Below are 20,919 nucleotides of genomic sequence, written 5' to 3'. Positions count from 1 at the left end.
CCTCATTAGTCCTGGGTAGGATTTGTTTGAAAATCTACTTTGTCTATAATAATGTTTAAGGAATCCAAGTTTGTCATTGATCTCGGGAATCTCCACTTGCTTAGTAAGATCTCCCTGCAGTGCAAAATAATGTTACTTCCTCCTATCCCTTTTGGTAATTGTATGTAATACTGCCAATTGCAGGCAGCCTCGGGTCTCAGAAGGTGCTGGGGTATGTAGACGGTGGAGCTCTGGCTGGGCAGCCCTGGAGAAGTTAAGCCATCATCCATGCTGCAGTGAAACTTGCTGGTGGTGCAGACGTTTTGGAGCCTCCCACACTCCTGTAAGCAACTCCTCAGCCACGCACTGTAAGTAGCCAAATAAACTTTAGGTACTCCAAGGTGGACTTTAGGATTCCTGCTTTGATTGATTGCGCCTGCCCTGTATTTGTTTACATCGTCTCAGGGAAAGAATTCTCCAAGCAATGCATACAGGCATAAGTGATATAACAAGACTATGATCTCTACTTGTGTTTCTCTCTCTCTGATCATTTTATTTCATCTGGAAAGAGGTAAAGAGTTTATAAAATCTGAATAGCTGTATGTGAGTTAGTACTGTATTTCTTGCTAAAATATCATGGTGTAGCGAACACCAATCTTCAAACTGGTATTCAAATTGCTTATCGTGGCCTCTTTTAAAAGTTCTCTTGTTCAAAGCTTCATTTCCAAATCCAGTTCCCAAGTAAATAAACTTTCTGTCCAGCAAGTTGGACTTCCCATTGCTTGTAATATTATTGGAACACAAAGGAGACAAGGCGGTCAGTGCTACCTCATAAACTCAGGAAATGCTTCCAACAAGTAGGCCTTGATTTCAAGCTATGAGCTGAATGAATGTATGGCTAGTACCTGGGTGGAAATATGTATTCAGTAGGCACAAGACACCAAGTCCATATGGCCAGTGTCAAATTTGAAAAGTTAGGCTCACTAGAGCTATAGGACCTGAATTCCATTTCCAGAACTCTCTCTCTCTCTCTCTCTCTCTCTCTCTCTCTCTCTCTCTCTCTCTCTCTCTCTCTCTCTCTCTCTCTCTCTCTCTCTTGTTTTGGTTTTTAGAGACAGGGTTTCACTGTGTAACCCTGGCTGTCCTGCAACCCATCATGTAGACCAAGCTAGTCTTGTATTCACAGAGGTCCACTGCCTCCCAAGTGTTGGGATTAAGGGGTATGCCACCAGGGCTCATAAAGGTTGGTGTTATGGTTTAGATAAAATGCTGTGGTTTCCCTGAAGGCCAGCGGCAGGCCACGAGGGGTAGCCGGGTCCTACCACCCGGGTCCTACCAACCGAGGCCACTGTGGTCCCAGGCAGGAGGCAGGTAGCCAGTGAGAGACCTCAGCAGATCAGTGGAGCAGCTGGTCCCAAGAGGCGCCATGGCAGGTGACCTGAGACAGATAAGCATGCCATGCAGAGAGAGGGTTTGGGTATAGTTTATTCAGTGGGTTATGGAAGGAAAGGAAAGGTGGGGGGAGGAGAGGAAGCCACAGCCACCTCTTCTGAAGAGAGACCTCTTCCAAAGAGAGGTTAGGGTTAGGGTTAACATCTCTTAAAGGGACGTCTCTTAAAGGGACAGGACAGACTATTACATTCCCATCTCTTTTTTATAATAAAAAGGCAGAAGGTTAGGCACAACAGGTTAAACGAATTGGGACAGTGGATTCTCAAGACTGCTTCCTGCTTATTTGAGGGTGTCGTCTTGGGGGGCAGAACCTGAGAAAACTGGATGCTGGTCACATCCTAGGGTAGCTAGTCTCTTTGCTTCTGTCCAGTGTTTGTGGTATGGGAATATAATTGTTCTGTCCCTTTGAGAGACAAGCCCTGACCACTCCCCCATTCTTCTGCCAAGGCAAGAGGATCTTCCTTCCCCTTCCAACCTACAGGCTCTCTCTCTGTCCAGTCTCTCTTCGAAAGAGGTAGCTGAACCCTCCATTCCTGTCCCCAACTCCCCACTCCCCACTCTCTGAGAGCGAGAGAGAGAGAAAAAAAAGAGAGAGAGGAAAAAGAAAGAGGAGAAGAAAGAAGAAGAGAAGAGAGAGAGAGGGAGAGAGAGAAAAAAAAGACAAAAACGACGAAAGAAAATCACGCACGAAAGCTAAAACTACCCATAGAGCTCTCGCTCGCTCTCTCTCTCTCTCTTCTCTCTCTCTCGCTTTCTCTCTCTCCCTCCATTCCTCCCCCTCCCTCTCTCTCTCTCCTCTCTCTCTCTCTCTCTCTCTCTCTCTCTCTCTCTCTCTCTGGACCAGCTGACCAGCGAAGGTCTAACATTTCTCACTCACTGACTCCCACCCACCTGGGACCCACAGAGGCCTTGGTGGTGGGACCTGGCTGCCCCTCATGGCCCACTGCCACCCCTTGAGGAACTGTGCCGTTTTATCTAAACCATTACAGTTAGCCTCACAACCATTTCCATACTCTTATAGTGGAAAGAAAGAGCCAATTCCCAGAACTTTTCCTCTGATCTCCAAATGCCATGGCTAGGGCATGTGTATGTATGTACTTCACACACACACACACACGAAAATAATTTTAAAGCATTTTAAAATAAAAACTTGAGGAGCTGGAGAAATGATGCCGAGGCAGAGGGCTTATAGTTCAAGAGGGTTAATGGCTATAATTGTGGGGGCAGCACGGCAGCAGGCAGCAAGCATGGTGGCTGGAACAAGAAGCTGAGAGCTCACATCCTTCAACGTGAGCACAAAGCCAAGAAAGCACACAGAAAGTAGGACAAGGATATATATAATGCCAAAGCCCAACCCCTGTGAGTTCTTCCAGGAAGGCTGTCTCTCCTAATGTCCCCACACTGCTACTGATGGGAACCCAGGAGTTCAAATACTGGAGCCTATGGGGAACATTTTTCATTCAGTCCACTGTGTCTCGCTCCCTGGTCTTCATAGGCTCGTGGCCATGTGATGCAAAGTGCATTTAGTGCAACTTCAGAAGTCCCGGGAGTCTCTCGGTCTCAACACTGTTTGAAAGCCTACAGTCTCTTCTAAGATGCAAAGCATCTCAGAATGTAACTCTCTGTAAAATCAAAAGGTAAATCACATATTTTCAACATATGACACAGAATTTCCATTACCGTTCTAAAAGGGTGGGAGTGGAACATAGTAAGAAAATCCTGGACCAAAGCATGAACAGAACAGCAGGACAAAGATGCTCTGCATCTTCTATCAAGTGCTTAGATAGCTCCACCCCTCTAGCTTTCCTGCCTGTAGCAAACATCTCTCTCCTGGGCTGGTCCTGCTCCTTTATATGCAGCTCTCCTTGGCAGATTTCTCACGGTGTTGACATCTCCAAAATCTTGTGTCCACTGCAATTAAGCTTCCCTGTCACAGCTCCACACACGGGGCCTTCATGCAGGGACTCTCTGACACATGCTGCCTGCTCTCACAGGCTCCCTGAAGCCACAGAGGGAGGATAATGACCCTCTCACTCTTGTCTCCATGTCTAAGGCCAGCACCATGGGACAACGCAGCCAAGTAGGGCTACAAGCTTAGGGTGGGGCCTTCAATCACGTGAGCACCAGTGCTTTTTTTTTTTTTTTTTTTTTATTCAGCTGCTTTCTAGGATCAGAAGATGGCTATGGTAAAACTAAACACTGCAGAGTGGTGGCAGTGGGCAGTGGCACGAGACCCCCCTCTGCTCTTCCCCTTCTCCCCTTTCTACCTCCTTTCCCTTTCCCTTCCATAACTCACTAAATAAAAGCCCACTTTCTCTGCATGGCATGCCTAATAGGTCTCTGTCTCTCACCCACCATGTGGCTCCCTGCCTGGGACCCGCTGACCCTCGTGGCCCATGTGGGCTATTAGGGGAACTGGGAACTGCAGCGTTTTACCAGCACAGCCTCCTTGGCCTCTGCTGCAGCCACTTGGAGAAAGGCGCTGTTTTATTTTTACCATAACAAAGATGCCTTAGGTTGTCTTTTACACATGGCTAGGTGGGGGGTCTTACACAGATCACCTTTTTCCTTTGTTCCAGGGCAGAACAAGCTGCTCCTCAACCACACTGATCTTCCACGTTCCAGCAAATGCTTGGTTGCAGCATTACACTTCCTAGCGCTCCTTTCTCCACAAACCATATGTTTCATCTTGTTTTCTGGCCCAAATCTCCAAACTCTTTCCACAACACCCCACCCACCCATCGCACACCAACATGGCCAAGTTCATCACAGCAATAGCCTATTCTCAGTACCAATTTCTATTGTGTTTCCTAACAGTCTATATTAAGTTAGCAGCTTTCATAAGACTAGAACTTTACATTCTATAATTGTTTGGAATTGAAGCTAATAAAGAAACTGAATTAGTCATTCTGAGGGTAAAAAGAGAACTAGTTTGTATCCAGGTGTTAATGCTGTCTCCTGGGAAGGCAAAAAAAAAAAAAAAAAAAAAAAAAAAAAATGGTCACATGGTGAAATGGGAACAGGAGGGAGCCTAGGAGCTAGCATTGCCCTTGACAGAGTTCTAAGGCACTACAGCCACAAGTTCCTTTTTGCCAGAGATAAGGAGGGCAACACCCTTTTTAGGCAGTAAGTTAAGCAACCTAAGGGGATGGGAGCTTTGTCTGAATGCCTGGCCTGGGGAAAAGAACTTTGTAGTTTTATCTCTGTTAAGTATGAGCCTTAGAAAACGATTTTTCAATTGAAGTTTCCCTTAGTATCAATAAAAAAAATTATGACTCAGTGTATTCAAATAGCTTAAACCCAACAAAGTTAGCAAAGACAAGGAGGTTAAACATGCAATTTTTGAGCCTGAATAGACCTTGAACAAGGAATTGCATTTTTTAAAAAGCATTAGTTAATATTTTTAATGCTTTGACCTTTTGATATAGTTTTTTACATTGTTATCCTCCATTACAAAGTTTTTCCCGTTGCTATCTTACAGCAAAAGTGTTGCCTGTGTTGTGAATCTCAATCCAAACATCTGGCATGCAAGTGGTCCCAGACTACCCCGTACAACCCACAAGAGATTGAGAGTCACAGAGTTGGATGCTGTTCCAAACCCTCTGTCAAACTGCCTAGGTCATTGTCTTCCACATTACAAGAAATGAACATTTCCATTTCTGGTTAGTTTTTGGTGCTTATGGCTGTGACCCTAATTTTTAGCCTTTTAAGTTCAAATATTAACAATAAAATATTTTATAAGCACAGAAGTCCCACAGCCTTATAAATTCAAGTATTTTAAAAAAAATTTTTAAAAATTAAAATCTCGGGGCTGGAGAGATGGCTCAGCAGTTAAGAGCACTGATTGTTCTTCCAGAGGTCCTGAGTTTAATTCCCAGCAACCACATGGTGGCTCACACCCACCTATAATAAGATCTGGTGCCAACTTCTGGCCTGCAGGGACACATGCAGGCAGAACATTGTATAAATAAATAAATAAATAAATAAATCTAAAAAATTAAAATCTCTTAAATGCATTATCAAAAATAAAGTACCTCTGGCCCTACCCTCGACAGCACATACATAGCCTGTCTTTTAGATCTCCGCCCGCTCCATCTCACTGTAGCTGGTGCTTTTGGTGACTATCACCTAGCACTGGCGTTTTGAAAACTATTAAGGATCATTCTTGTAACTGCACATTCTTTGGGACTCTAGTCCTGCCATACATTTGTAAACCTCAGCTGTTTCCCATGATCCCTTTATGTCTTTATAACCATTATCACCTGGATGACACTTAACAAAGTCTAGCTGGCAGAGCAAGGTACATTTTTGAGTATAAAAACATTGAGGTGCAGCTTTAATACTTTAAATCATATATATATATATATATATATATATATATATATCATATAATCTTGTTTTCGGAACGGGACATGAGTTATCATGCAAAAATATACCCCAGTCCAAACTATCTTAGAGATCTGTTGCTGCCTCCTATTTAGGCCCACTCCACGTGGTCACCTTAACTCAAGATGGCGTTGAAATCATGTGGCATCCATTTGTTTTCTAGCAAAATGGCAATCTAAAATCCAAAATGGAATTATGCCTTATGATTCCTTTAAAATTACCCATGGATAGATTTTAAGTTGTCAGTTCCCAGTGTTACTAATTAACTTTTAACTAGTTTTAATTTTAACAGATTTTTGATCATATCTAACAAAATCAACCTATAAGTCTGAAGCTACAGAAGGTTCACATGAACCAAGTTCAAATTTTTTGACTGTTCTGTTTTGTTTTCTTCTCCTAGTCATTGTGTCAGGGGCTCAGACGGACAGGGTGACAGAGGAAACTTTTAAATAAGCATGGGTCTAGAGAAGGAAGGGTCATAATCCAACTCTAGAGCCAGCTTTTCAATAAAGAACAGACCAAAAAGTCATCTGAATTTTTGCTAAACCAAATCCAGTAACCAGAGCTTAGAGATAAATTCTGAAGTCAGGCCCGTAATGTGGCCACAGCAGTGGTGGGTGGCAGAGACAGCAAAAACACCCAAACCATTTCTGTCTCAGCTCCATGCTTGCAAGAAAACTCACACAGACAAACTTTTCAACAAAACAAGCATAGTATTTTCGGGTATGAGAAACCACAGCTCATGTCCCCTTCTGACCTCTATAACTTTTTTTTTTTTTTTTTTTTTTTTGGTTTTTCAAGATAGGGTTTTGTTGTAGCTTTGGAGCCTGTCCTGGAACTCGCTCTTGTAGACCAGGCTGGCCTCAAACTCACAGAGATTCGCCTGCCTCTGCCTCCCGAGTGCTGGGATTAAAGGCATGTGCCACCACCCGGCCCTTCTATAACTTTTTATATACCTTTAATCCATGTTTTCTCTCTTCATTCTTTCAGTCTCCTGCTTTTTCCCTCTCTTTCCAAACAACATACCAAAGTCTTTCTTGCTTTTCAGACAATATAAAAAACTCTTACCAAAGTCTTGTTTATGTTTTCCTTCAGTAGTATATAATATATTGTATGGCTACAATATTTTAAACAACAGAAACATGCATATACTATAACAAAAATAACTTTAAATTTACATCAAAATCCCGTACCAGCGTGAAACATCTGAGACTAACAGTAGATTTTTTTTTCATGCCCTAACCAATAGTAATTTGTTACCAACCCCTCTAAATGACGACATATATTTATAACCCATCAGATCTGAATGACCAAAGCAGCTCTGGTGGAGGGAAGCCTGACTATAGTGTCCCAACACGGTCACTGCAGCTTAATACCTATAGCTATGACTGTGACTCATTACTTTTTGCCTGCAGAGCCAAACCTTGGCCAGGTATGGCCAGAAATAGAGACCCGCAGCCCCAAGGGCAGGCTGAGGAAAACCTATCCACCACTGAGGAAACCCATCCACCGGCATGGGATGGGGCAGGGTGGCATGCAGCATGGGGGGTTTAATGGGAAAACCTGCAAAGGTGAATGGGGTGCAGTCAGATTAGGCATAAGGAAAGGCCTAACCCACGGGAGGGGGTCATCGACTGGGTTGATGAGACCCTGGAAGGTCACAATGTAATGAATCTGGTCCGGGTTTCCTGTGCGAGGTCGGAAAACAATGTCCTCAACCTTAGGAAAAGTCAAATTCAGGTGTAAAGATACCAGGGGCTGGCCCACGTTTGGAAGAACAGAAAATGACCCATGGTCTGTCCAGTCAAGTCAGTCATCAACAGAGATACAAAGATAGAATACACAAGACCGACAAACAGAACAGTTAGACAGAGGGTCCAAAACAGATTCCCACAGGTACCAGATGGTATAGTTTGTGGAAAGCCCAGAGATTCGGGCTCAACAAAATCAAAAACCATACCAATGGGACAGGAACCATTCAGTAAGGCTACCTGATCCCCAGAGACTTCAGATTCAGAGTTACAGATGGGCTCCACTGGGTCCTTGATGGGATGGTCTCAGATGAGAGACCCCCATCCAGACGAGAAAAGGGGACATCTCTCAAGTCCCCCAGGTCAGCCCTCTAGCATGTCCACCAGGGTAAACTGACCTGTTCAGATTCAGATTCAGAGATCAACGCTGACAAAAATGGAAGATAGACAGACAAGACTTCGAACACAGACTTATTGCGGTTGATCAGAATAGACCTTTGGGGTTGGGGGGGTCCTGATGGAGGTCTCAGGGGATCCCAGACGAGCCCCCAAATGTTATGTCCAGTCTGTGGAGACCCCAAAAGACCACCAGAGAGACCAACTCACTGAAATGCAAAAGCAAGGTCTACCATGTGTAAATTTTCAAGCCAGCAGGGACCTTGTCAGCACAGCAGTGAGAAAAGGTACCCCACCCTATTAGAGGGTGTTATTTAAAGGCAAAACCCAGAAAAATTACATTAGCAGAGTGTGGGGTGATGGGTTCAATCCTGATTGGTTTGTGTCTAGGGACTTTTCACAAATTTTATTTTCAAACATTGCTTGTTGCCTGTTAAGTTTTCTTATCAACTGACCTTTGGGTGAGGATATTCTAAGGTTGTGTGTGCTTTCCAGATGGCTACCCTGTTACTTTTGCCCCTAGCCATTTCTGAGGACTGGAATGTTTTACAGGAAATAACTTACACAAGACACAATGTAGTGATGCGCTGCGGGCAGGGCTGCTTTTCGTCCCACCCGGCTCCCGCATGGTTAGCTTTACACCCGAAATAATAACACACACACTGTATTCATTTAAATACTGCCTGGCCCATTAGTTTCAGCCTCTTACTCACATCTTGACTAACCCATATCTAATAATCTGTGTAGCACCATGAAGTGGTGTCTTACCGGGAAAGATTCAGCACGTCTGACCTGGTGGCTGGCTTCATAGCATCTGTCTCCCTGAGGAGAGGCACGGCAGTCTGGCTCAGAGAGGCAAGGCATGGCGATTTACCTCACATAGGAGAGGCATGGCATCTGACTGAGCCATCTACCTCACTTCCTTCTTCCTGTTCTGTCTACTCCACCCACCTAAGGGCTGTCCCATTAAATGAGCCAGGCAGTTTATTAGCCAATGAAATCAACTCAAACAGAAGACTCTCCCACATCAACACAAGATGGAGGCAGAGGACAAAATGGAGGAACTTTGGTTCTTCACTTTTTATTAAATAAAGCCAGAATAGTCACTATCAGACCTTCAGTTGACCTTAGGACCTAAGCAATGGGCAGTCCAGAAGTCCCTAAATTCCATATCCTTCTGCATGTACCTATTTCATAGTGGGGTAGGGGTGGAGACAGGGTTTCTCTGTGCATCCCTGGCTGTCCTGGAAATCGCTCTGCAGACCAAGCTGGTCTGGAACTCAGTGCTCCGCCTGCCTCTACCTCCTGAGTGCAGGGATTAATGGCATTTGCCACCACCGCCTGGCCTGACTGTACTTTTAACACACTGAGATTCCAAGTATCAGTCAGGAACATAGGACCTTTGCAGTTGGGCCACAAGCTTGATTATTACTTTGTTATGAGCCAGAAAAAAAAAATCACTCGTGGTTCCCAACTGAAAATTTTACACAGTGAAGAACATATTCTTTGGTGAACATAATAGATATATAATGTTCTTTGACAATACTCGGTCCATTATCTTCTCTCATATCCCCTTTAGCTCTCATTCTCTGCCTATTACTGCCCCCTACTTTCATGTCTTTTGTTACTGTTGGTGGTGGTGGTGTGTACGTGTTATGTATGTTGACAAGATCTGGTGTAGCCCAGGCTGGTGCCAAGTTTACTATGAAACCAAAGTTAACCTTCAACTTTTGATTCTTCTGCCTCTACTTTCAGGTTCTGAGATTTGCCAACATCCTCAGTTGAACCCACATTCTTGAAGTTGGCCCACAAACCTAAAAATTGAGGTATATTTGACAAATGAATATTCAGAAGTTCTAGAAGAATTCTTAGAAGAAATTTCCCAGAAATACTTAAAAAAAACATTAAAAAGCAACAGATAATAAGTGTCAAGAAGTTAGGTGAGTAGATATCTTTAAAACACAAGGCCGAGAAATACTTGCTAGCCAAGCCTTGAGTTTCATGAATGTAACTCCAGCTATTCAAGGAGGGTAGAGTACAGAAAGTTCCAGGTCTTATTTAACTGTGAATTGACGTCAAGTCCACCCTTAGTGACATCTCAACCTTAAAAAGTAATAAAGTCAGGTAGTGGTGGCCCAAACCTTTAATCCCAGTGATGGAGGAGAGTTATCTGTCTATGTTTCTTTCATTGGTTAATTAATAAAGAAAACTGCCTTGGCCCTTTAAGAGACAGAAAATTAGGTAGGTGGAGTAGACAGAACAGAATTGTGGGAACAAGGAAGTAGAGTTGGGGAGACGCTTCAGGCATTCGCCATAGTGAGTCTCCATGCTGCTCCTCTCTGAGATGGACGCAGGTTAAGATCTCTCCTGGTAAGCCACACCTCGTGGTGCTACATAAATTACTAAATATGGGTTAAAGCAAGATATGAGAATTAGCCAATAAGAGGCTGAAACTATGGGCCAGGCAGTGTTTTAAAAGAATACAGTTTCCGTGTAATTATTTCGGGTGTAAAGCTAGCTGGCGGCCGGGTGGCGGGATGCAGCCCCACCGCTTCACACTACATCCCAGCACCTGGGAGGCAGAGGCAGGTAGATGTCCAAGTTTGACAGAAGCCTGCAGAGTGAGTTCCAGAAAAAAAATTATATTAATTATATTAAAGGCTGAGTGTGTAACTCAGTGCTGAAGCCCCTGCCTAGCATGTGGGAAGCCCCATTGGTTCAATCACAGTGACAAGGACCAAACATCTTTGTTAGTTTGGAAGGTTCTTTTCTTTTCAAATGTGCATTGATATTTTGCCAGTGGTGCTAGGACTCCTTGAACTATAGTTTAGACCGTTGTGAGCTGCCATGTGAGTGATGGGAATTGAACCCCGGTCCTCTAGAAGAGCACTCAGTACATAAATCACTGAGCCATCTCTGCAGCCCCGGAATTCATTTTCTGAGATAAAGAATATTGATAGATGATATGCGTGTATGCGTCAAAAGATGCAGCATGTGTATTAATTTTGTTCTCTTCTTCATTTCTCATCTTATTCTATTACTCTGTGTTTTTATGTGGGTCACATGATAAACTGAATCCCCAACTCCTTAATAGGACACAATATGCTGTTTAAAAATGCTCCTTACAGCAGAATCATACCTTGTGAGTGAGGGCTTGAGGTGATGTTCTAATCTAATTCGGAAAAGAATACACAAATCGGAAACCCGGCAGAGTTCAGAGCCATGCTTTTGTTTCTGAAGTCATGTGCCTGTAACCACAGGTTGAGGAGGAACTGCCGCCAATTCAAGGGTTTGAGGCCACCCTAGGCCACAAACCAAAACCACGCCCCCCCACCCAGAAAACAAAAACTTGTTCTTCCTTCTGGAGTCTTTTCTTCCATAAACAACATTCATCTGACGTGAAGAGAAGGCTGTAAAAATCTCTATGGGCCCATGCCCCACACGCCCACTAATCACATCCTTCTCCTTCAATGGCTGCCTCCCCTATGCCAACGATCAGAACCGCCTCTCGGTACCTAGCCCCGCCCCCGGATCCGCCCAGAACGCCTCTGGCCCCGCCCAGAACGCCCCTGTCCTCGGAGACGCCCCGCCCCTCCCCGCTTCCCCCTGGTCTAAGGCCTCCGCGGCGGCCTAGGGGCTCAGCGCTTGCTCAGTGCGGGCCGCGGCGCGCGAGGTGGCGGAGGCCGCGGCTCAGCCATGGCGTCGGCCGCACTGGGTAGCTCGTCGAGCCCGGCGTCCCCGGCCGTGGCCGAGCTCTGCCAGAACACCCCGGAGACCTTTCTGGAGGCCTCCAAGCTGCTGCTCACCTACGCCGACAACATCCTGAGGTGCAGCCGGGGCCCTCGAGCCCGGAGGGCCGCAGGCGGGCGGGGCCGCCGGCACTCGGGCCTGAGGCGGGGCGGGCAGGGCGACGTAAGCTCGCCAAGGTTGTCACTGCAGGATCCCCGGCTCTGTGACCCAGCCCGAGTGTGGGCTAAACGTTCACGCCGCGTTTAGTGGTTGAAACCTTTGTAGTTTAAAGTTATGAACTTCCGATGGATTTCTGGGCTTTACTTCCACCCGATTCCGTTAGAGTTTTGAAGGCAACCACACCGGAGAAGTCGCGTCCCGTTCAGAGGGCTGCACTCTCCGCGGCTGCTCCGCACGGGGTCGGCGCTGGAAGTTGGAGTCAGCCCCCTGCTTCAGCTCCTTGGGGGAAAGGCTTGCGGGAGGGGGCGGACGGTGGAGGTTAAGGAGGTTGAGGTGCTGACTGACGTCACTCCCCCGGGCGCCGGCTATCCTAAGTTCACGGCCGCGAAGTCCCTAGGAATTCTCAGCTTCACGGCTGGACGTGTCCTGTGGCCCAGTTTCAGAGGATGACTTGGAAAGGGTTGGTTTAAGACAGGGTGCTGTCCTATAGCCCAGGTTGGCATGGGACTTGCTCTGTGGCCCGGAACTCATGCCAGTCCCCTTGACTTTCCGAGTGCTCAGATGACAGGTGTGAGCCGCCCTAGGTAACATTAGTGATTTGAAAGTCAATCGGAGAGAGAACGTAGGTGATTATGTGCCATATGTCGTGCAGCATTAAGCCTGCTCACAGCTACGTAACTGTGACCTTCATGACCATCACCACCCTCCTCTGTGACACCTCAGCTTAAACTCTTCCGCTGTGACACCTCAGCTTAAACTCTTCTACCCTGCCATCTCCCAACACCTCAGAGTACAAGATGCCCATGGACTCTGAAGGAACGCATAGGGGTGACATGATTCTCGGGGACCTATGGCTGAGATCGCTTCCTGAAGTGGTTAGCGAAGAAGGTTCTGCTTTCAGTACCCTCAAACCAAAGGTGCTGCCGTCAAAGAGTGCTTGAAGGCCTGCATTGTGTGGAGACAATGATTGTGATCTGAGCTGTCATCATGAATGTTTACTAAACTAAAAGAAACTGGGGTTCATCTTACAGCCTTCAGCCTTGGCTGTGGCTTGTAGTTCTGATCTTGAGCTTTTATCTAAAAAGGAAATTAGGAGTTGCTAACTCAAAAGCTTCAGACCTTGGGTTCTTAGAATTCAAAGTCTGGCTCGGTTGGGCACGGGGGTCCCTCTCCCCACATCCAGTGACTTCCTAACTCTTCCTGGGCCCTGGCGGTGCTTCTCTCCTTTGACCAGAGAAAAATCAGGTTTCCGTTTCCATGACTTTTTTCCCACTAGCAGCAAGGTGAAAGCACTTTTGAAAGCATATTGTCCCACCATCTCCTCTGACCTCAGAGTCTCAGGATAGTTTATAGAATGGAATTGCAAATAAAAATTTCATTAGCACATTTTTAAACTGATACTTGTTGCTGTAATCTCCAGTGACACAATCCTTTTAAATTTCTGCTCGAGTGATGTGTACTATATCCCCAGCAGTAATACATCTAATTAAACTACAGGAAGAAACGTGAGCTAATTTGTATACAAAAGATGCCCCCCCACCCCCAGTTTCAGATAAGGTGAGCTTGCTGTCTACTTTCTCAAAAGCAAAACAGAACAGCTCCGTATCAGTTTCACTGATGTCACAGGTGGGCTGTTTGCTAATTTGATTCATGTGCCCAACTTTGGCCTGGAATTTGACATGTTATCTGAGAAAGATCTTAAGCGACTTACCCTCCCACCTGTACCTCTAGATTGCAGGCATGAGCTGTCACACTTGTGTAATGAGCTGCTAGAGACGAAAACCACAGCCTCCTGAGTGCTAGGCGAGCACTCTGCCACCTGAGTGTATTCCCAGCCCTTCATTCATTCAATCTTTAATATACGTATTTGATAGTCCACTAACTTTGTTTACAAAGCAGAGACAGTTGTTGACTATGCTGGAAGAACCAAGACTCAAAGGTAGTTTCTTTGTTCAAAGAATACTAATATATTTGGGAGAAAGACCGGTATGGAAAACAGCTTATAGCATAGCATCAAAGAACAATTCCAAGATAGCGTTTATGTTTCTGTAGTTATACTTGGATGTTAGGAGATATTGGGGAGACCCAACATGAGATAGTAAAGAATGGATGTTTGATCAGGTAGGACCAATTGATGGAGTAGCAGAGAACATTTATGTGAGGTGATGGGCAAAGGGAACTCATGGTTCCTGGAGTACAGTTTCTTGAGGAATAGCATTAGAAGAAATGGGCATTAATTGTAGTTGTGAAGTCATTTTGTAATCATCGCCATAAATGCCGATGGAATGGAGACAGACATTGACAGCAGTTCCCAATTTTCAGTGACAGCATAAGAAGCAATAGAAGACAGAATAATAAAGCTGACTTCTAATTTTTAATGTATTTGCCATTGACACATAAAGAAATTGAATGTGAGCCTTGAGGGCTGGTGAGTTTGTTGGCAGCTTGTGTGGTGGAGTATGTTTAGACTTTATACCACAACAGTAAGTTTTAATTCTCGTCCACTTTTTAAAAGTGTAACCATAGGCAATTTAAATATAATTTCCAAGTTTGAGTTTCCTTACTTATAAAAGGGAAGAAAAATATTCTAGGATTGTGTCATAAAATAGAAATAAAGGACTTGGCACACACATAGCTACTACTGAGGTTATTATAATTATTGTTTTTTCTGTTAATTGGTTTACCAGTTTGGTGGGCTTTTTGATTGAATTTGTTCTTTGGAATTTCATGTGTGTTTGTAGTTCACCGTTTACTCTTCCTTCCCTTCCCTGTCATCACCCCCTCTGTTGTACAAGTCCTTTCCCCACATTCATGGATTTTTGTTTGTTTCTTCTTGTGTCTCACTGGTGGGTTTTTGGTTGGTTGGTCGGTTGGTTTTTGGGAGTTATTTTTGTTGTATTTTTGAGACAGTTTCATTGTGTGGCCAGAGGTAACATGTTGAGATCACAGGCATACACCACTGTACTTTGATAAGTGTGCAGTGTTTGGTTGTAAGAGGTGGGAAAGTGATAGTTCCTGTAGCCTTTAAGGCCCAGGCCCTGCTTCCAAAAAACTAGGGGGAGAGGGAGTATGGCTTTTCTTACCTGATTCAAATACAAAAGCAAATGTTATTTTTCTGAAAATTAAATAACTTGGTAGATAACTACGAGAGTAAAACAACTAGGAAGACAAAATGTTTTCAAAGTGACAGTTGAACAAGTACAAGGAATTCTGCTGCCTTCTCAAGATTCCATTCTTTTAAAGTCATCAGAAACTAGCCATTCAGAAAATGGTCCAAGAAAAGATACAAGATAATTGCTAACAAGTGAAGTAAATGTTACAGCTTGCAAAAATATTTAATAGGTAACAGAGGTGTTGAGGGGTGGGAACCATCAAAGTGGGACAACAAACACAGAAAAATCTGCAGAGAAAATTAAGTTGTTGAAGAATCAATCAAAAATTAAGGTCAGTGCCCACGGTGCAATTGACGTGGGAGGACCAACTCTTGGGTTTAGTCTATGCTTAAACTCATGAGGGTTTGCTTAGCATTTTTAATTTTTTAATAGAAGCATGTGGGTTGGGCATGCATAACTTCTTTAAGCAACTAGGAGGCTGAGACAAGGAGAATTTTGAGTTTAAGGACCGCCTGGGTGAAGCAAAGCAAAAAGAAAATAGTCTGGGAACTAGATATGACCATCATTGCTAGATTCTTTTTATAATGCAATAAAAACCATTAAAAACACATGATGGTCATATAGATCTCTAGATGATATTGGGAAAGTTAAAATTGCTGTGTTTTAAAAGTAAGATATACAATTGTGGTGGCAATGACATGTCTGTCACCTTGTGACATATATCATGAAAAGTCACAGTTACTGCAGTGAGCATTGATAAATGTTGGGGTCATTTTATAATTTAGTTTTTGTTTGTTTAAATGCTATGACATAGATCGCAGGGTTGCTGAGCATCCTGTGGTATGTAAGGAATCTCCCCCTCAGCTGTGGTCTGAATTGAATGTTGTGGTGTCAAGATTGAGAAACCCTGGCCTAATCCATAGAATAAATGTAGATAAGATAAACTGCCTTTAGCTTTGATCAGTCTATGCATGCTTCTGAAATCATATGTGGAATTTTTAAAACTTTCAGTCCTTTGTGAACCTACAACTTTTGTAGAATATAGTGGAAATCTCATGGTATTGTCAAACTCTTATAAATAAGTCCTTGACCACTCAGTCATGCATGGATGAGAGTTTGTAGACCACACTGATGCATGATAGTTAAGCAGTACTGCTTCAGCTTTGTCCTTAAATATTCGTGTTTTCCTTTTATTGGCTTACTTCCTACACTAAAAATACATTTTGAACTGAGGTAGAAACTTATAGTAAAAACAGTCTTGCTCCAGGGAGAAAAGGAAGCTAAGTGACCATTAAGGTTCCTGCTGTAAGCAAAGCTTCTTTAGCCCAGTTTCAGTTCACAAAGGCTTCTTAGTCACCATTTTTGTGCCAGGAACCATTCTAGTGATGGGATCCCTCAGAACAAGCAAAGGTCTCTCTCTACTTTCTGCCTGGAGCTACTGTCAATTATTTTCTTTTAGAAACTTAAAAAACTCAAAAGGTATTTAATTGTAACAGCACAAAATTAAAATGTCACTCAATTTCCTATGGCAGCATTAACACTGTCATCCATTAAGTTGGCCAATAGAAGTGGTACAGAGGTAAAAATCATAAAATTGAACTGCTTGTCTGAACTGCTCACTCTTTAAAATTGGAATCTATACTGCCATGTAGGAGTGCAGCTGATCCAAAACGTGGAAAGAAACATATATAAACTCTTAAAAAGATAAGTTGCCTCATGTTATCTATTATATTCTCTTTATTTTATTTTTTTATCAGAAACCCCAATGATGAAAAATACAGATCCATCCGTATTGGAAACACAGCTTTTTCTACTAGACTCTTACCGGTCAGAGGAGCTGTTGAGTGTTTGTTTGAAATGGGCTTTGAAGAGGTAAGTGTGTAAGGCTTTCTTCCTCTTCTGCATGTGCAAAGCAATCAGCAGTGCCAGTGAATAGTTGTTGAATGAAGTATTACTTTTAATTAATTGATCATTTTGAAAACGTGTAGAACTTTTTTTTTTTTACCTGTGAGACATTTTAAAAATGTAATGAAGTCAGGATATAAATGTAACAAGTTTCCTGAGTTAGGAATTCTTACAAGTCTCAATGATTTAGAATAAAGAGGGTCGAATAATGTGGCCCCTTCTGTCTTGTCGCAAGCACTGGCTCTGTGAGTGCACAGTGGATCCTAGGGATCATCTTAGTCTCCAGTAGGAGGTAGAAAATGTGAAACAAGTCCAGAAAAGACGAGTTTACTTGCCCCAAGAATGATTTTCTTCTCTGACAGGAATCTCAAGCTCTTTTACCATTTTAATTCACAAGAAGAGTTTGGTGTTTCAATCCCCTCAAACCTTGTGGCAGAGATAACACAATACACATAGATATCAGAATTGTGAATGTTAGCCAGGCATGCTTGGCATATCCAGTAGTCTTATCTACTTGGGGGGAAACAGACTGGAATATTGTGAGCTCAGGGCAGACTGGATTACATGCTCAGACTATCTCTAAAAGACAGACAGAGGATTGGGAATCTTCTATGTTCCCCTATGTGGTAGGATTTTGGAAGTTGAACAGGACTACAGGGCCAGTGGCAGTCTGAGGCAGCATCATAGACATTGTTAAAGAAATGGGATGTAGTTTTCTTCCTGTCTGCCCTTCCTAACCGAGTTCTATTGCACACCGCCAGGATGCAGCTGTGAAGCAAGTTAATATAGCCCCATTTCACCAAGAGCATATGTTCTAACATGTTAGAGAGCATGAAAGCGGCTACAAGTGCAAAGGAGAAAAGACGGTGCTGTGCTCCCCGCAGTTAGAGTTGCAGTCACTAAAGCAGTCAGTGACCAGGGAAGGCCTCTGAGGAGGCAAAGGTGAGCCACAAGAAACCACTCAGTGCCTGAAACTCAGTTCACACAGAGGATTGGCTTGTGTGTGCTAAGGGCTTCTAGCTGTGGTAGCTGTGACACAGAAAATAGCTTTAGGGATCAACAGACCAGGGAAGACTTTAGTGAGAGAGGAAGCTGAGAAGGTTAATCTTGATTATCAATTTGATTAGATTGATTAAACACCTGGGGAGTTTAGTAAAACACATCTATCTCTTATCTATGGGAGTATTTCCAGAGACAATTCAGGACTTTCTTCACTAAATGAATGGTTGAATCCCTCCCTGGAGGGATTAATTAAAAGGGGTAGAACTATGGAGCTGGGGCCTCAGTGAAGGAAGTAGACCTCTAGGAACACAGCTGTGGCTGCTATCTCTTACCCTGGCCTCTTCCTATTGCTGCTTTGGTATACTCTGTCTTCCTAGAGAGGCCTCTCCCTCCACATGGTCCCACTACCTGATATTCTGTCTAGCCGTAGGCCCGGAAACATGTTGCCAAGTGACAGGGACTGAACCCGCTGAACCTGAGCCAAAGTAAGTCCGTACTCCTTTAAATTGTCAGATATTCTGTCACAGAGATGAGAAGTGGAACTAATATTGAGGCCATATTTTAAGTAGGGAAGAATATTTTCAAATATGTTAGTTATTGCAGAGAGAATATTCTGGATAATCTGGAATGGAGGCAAGGGATGGTACTGGAAAAGCAGTTGAGCTTGTTAAGACAGTTTAAGAATGCCTGGCAGTGGTTATGTGAATAGTGGAAGAGCCTTTATCTGCTCTGTTTCTGGCGTTCCTGGCTCCTAGAGGATTGCTATTGCAGTGCGGATAGTAAGCTAGAAACATTGTTGAATTAAGCGCTGGTGGTAGAGAGATGAGAGCTAGATGCATTCAGGAATTATGTGTGTATACCTGTGTAGAGGAACCAATAGGTCTTGATGAATTAGAAGTCTATACAAGAGAAAATGAAGGAATTGGGGCTATCTTGGTTTATATTTCAGACACTAAGTCGATAGGAGTACCACTAAATGATAATGGGGGAAACTTGGAAAGTGGCAGCTTTTAAGGGAGAAAGCACTGCTCTACTTTTGGTTTGACTACTTTGCTATTAAATACTGTATAAGTAGAAATATTAGTAAGTTGAATAAGGTAAGTCCACAACTCAAAAGAGATCAGGCCAGGATTATAAAGCATGGTATCATCTGATTACAGATTTTTTTAAAAAAAATCTGAATGTAAAGAATTTCCAGCTATAAAGGGAGAAAAATGAGATCACTGCTGATTTTGTACAAGGAAATGAAGACTTAAAATTAGGCAGGCAATTACAAAAACTTAGCAATTGACATGTAGAAGCTGTATCAGTTTCTCATTGTTGAAGTGTCACAGGTTCAAGGGAATCATATTTGTGTGCTAGGTAGGGTAACCCTCTGACCAAGACTGTATTAGTTTTGGCCCTAAATGTGCCACACCCAAAGAAACGCATCAATGTCAGGCATTCATCGTGGTTGGGTCTCCTCCATGCCAGATAACAAATTATTCTGAAACTTGGAATAGTATTTGATGTAAATGGAGACACACTGTTCTATTAAAGTGAAATTATAGTTGCTTTCTGCCAGTCTTTAGACTTCACACTTCAGGACAGATCTGAAGTAACCGTTTCATCATTGTGACTGAGTTGTAAGATGGGCTAATATAGCTGAACACATTAAGAGTTTTGATAGGTACATCTGATGTTTACCCTGAAATTTGCAAATTTATATTAAAATCCTGAAAATTATGAGTGAGGTTGAGGAAGACTGGGATCCAGACATCTTTTTGACCCTGCAGTTTAGTGTAGTAGGGCCATTCTTAGCTGGAAGTCAGACTGTCCTCCACCTGCATTCTCTTTCCCATCTTGGTAGGGGTGAAGCATAGTAAATCTGGCAGATTTGTTCGGTTTTCTGAAACACAGTTCTGGTCTTTAATTGTCCTAAGCTAGATTTGCTAAACAATCCTGCAATGAGAATTGTCTTGGGAAAAATGTTTCGATAAACGGGTTTGTTCAATCTTAGAATTCTTCATTTCTTAAAATGTTCTTGGATCTGTTACATATAGCCTGTCATTTTGACCTTTTGTGAAAATGTGCTATGGATTAAAGATTTTTAATAACATACTGGCCATAGGTATCATTTTTAGGATTGGGTAGAACCACACTTCTGTCCTTCTGGGACTCTGAGGTGTGGACTGAGATGTAGATCAGTTACCTGGGTGCTCCATGCATAACCAAATATACATCAGTTCCCTGTTAGCCACAGAGTTCAGTTTCAGTTTCATTCCCTCACAGACTATCATCTACATTTCCAGTACTGCCTCACGAATACCAAGTCACCAGAAGGTTCCATTTGTGGGAACCAGATGGTACTTACAGACATGAAGCATTTCCCCCCCTTTAAAAAACTTTTGTTATTTGAATTTTCTTGTTTGTTTTCTTTAACAGCCTGTCCTGAAACTCAGTGTGGCATCCAGGCTGGTCTCAAACTTGTGATTTTGCTGCTTTGGCTTCCCCAGTACTGGGGTTACAGACGGATTTTTGTTTTTTATTGACATGTACTATTTTATACATTTCTGTGAGATCCTGTGTGATATCTTGATATATGTATATACATGAGGTAAGGATCAAATAAAAGTAAATGGCATGTCCATCATGGTGAATACATTCAAAATCCTGCTTGGAGATATAACTGCATAGTTGTAACTACATGCACTCTGCTATACCCAAAACATACCAGAACGTTCTCCAGCTGTAGTACTGTGCCCAACTTCTCATACCTGTCCCTTTCCCCGTCTCTAGTATTCACTGTTCGTCACTGCCTTTCTAAAGTTGAAAAGGGTGAGCCATCTCTGTTGTAGATGTTCTGTTTGCTTGTCCTCTTCCAACTATTTGCGGAAGCTTGTAGGTTTTGGTTTCTGTCAGACTAGGATGGGGTCAGTCCTAACAAAACAATTGAGGTCATTGCAATTTGAATCCATGATTGAGCAATTCTTGGGTGGCACAAGTTAGGTTTTCAACTTTTCTGAGCCTTTGTATTTTCATATAAA

General features: G+C 43.2%; 1 protein-coding gene across 5 annotated transcripts in view; it reads left to right on the top strand.

Moving 5' to 3' along the window:
• Positions 1 to 20,919, top strand: part of Ngly1 (N-glycanase 1) — a 66,792-nt gene that overhangs the window by 965 nt on the left and 44,908 nt on the right. For 3 of the 5 annotated variants that reach the window (XM_038309512.1, XM_038309516.1, XM_038309511.1), the window contains exons 1-2: positions 11,583 to 11,791; positions 16,744 to 16,858. In XM_038309512.1, coding sequence (XP_038165440.1) covers positions 11,661 to 11,791; positions 16,744 to 16,858 — 246 coding nt within the window. In that variant the 5' untranslated portion in view covers positions 11,583 to 11,660. Of the gene's footprint in view, positions 1 to 183; positions 348 to 11,582; positions 11,792 to 16,743; positions 16,859 to 20,919 lie in introns of those variants that run through there. The other 2 variants (XM_038309515.1, XM_038309513.1) reach the window with 1 other exon arrangement.

The sequence above is a fragment of the Arvicola amphibius genome, chromosome 12, assembly GCF_903992535.2.
Source record: "Arvicola amphibius chromosome 12, mArvAmp1.2, whole genome shotgun sequence".
NCBI lineage: Eukaryota > Metazoa > Chordata > Mammalia > Rodentia > Cricetidae > Arvicola > Arvicola amphibius.
The sequence above is the reverse complement of the archived record's forward strand: the minus strand, read 5'-3'. Positions and strand labels throughout refer to the sequence as shown.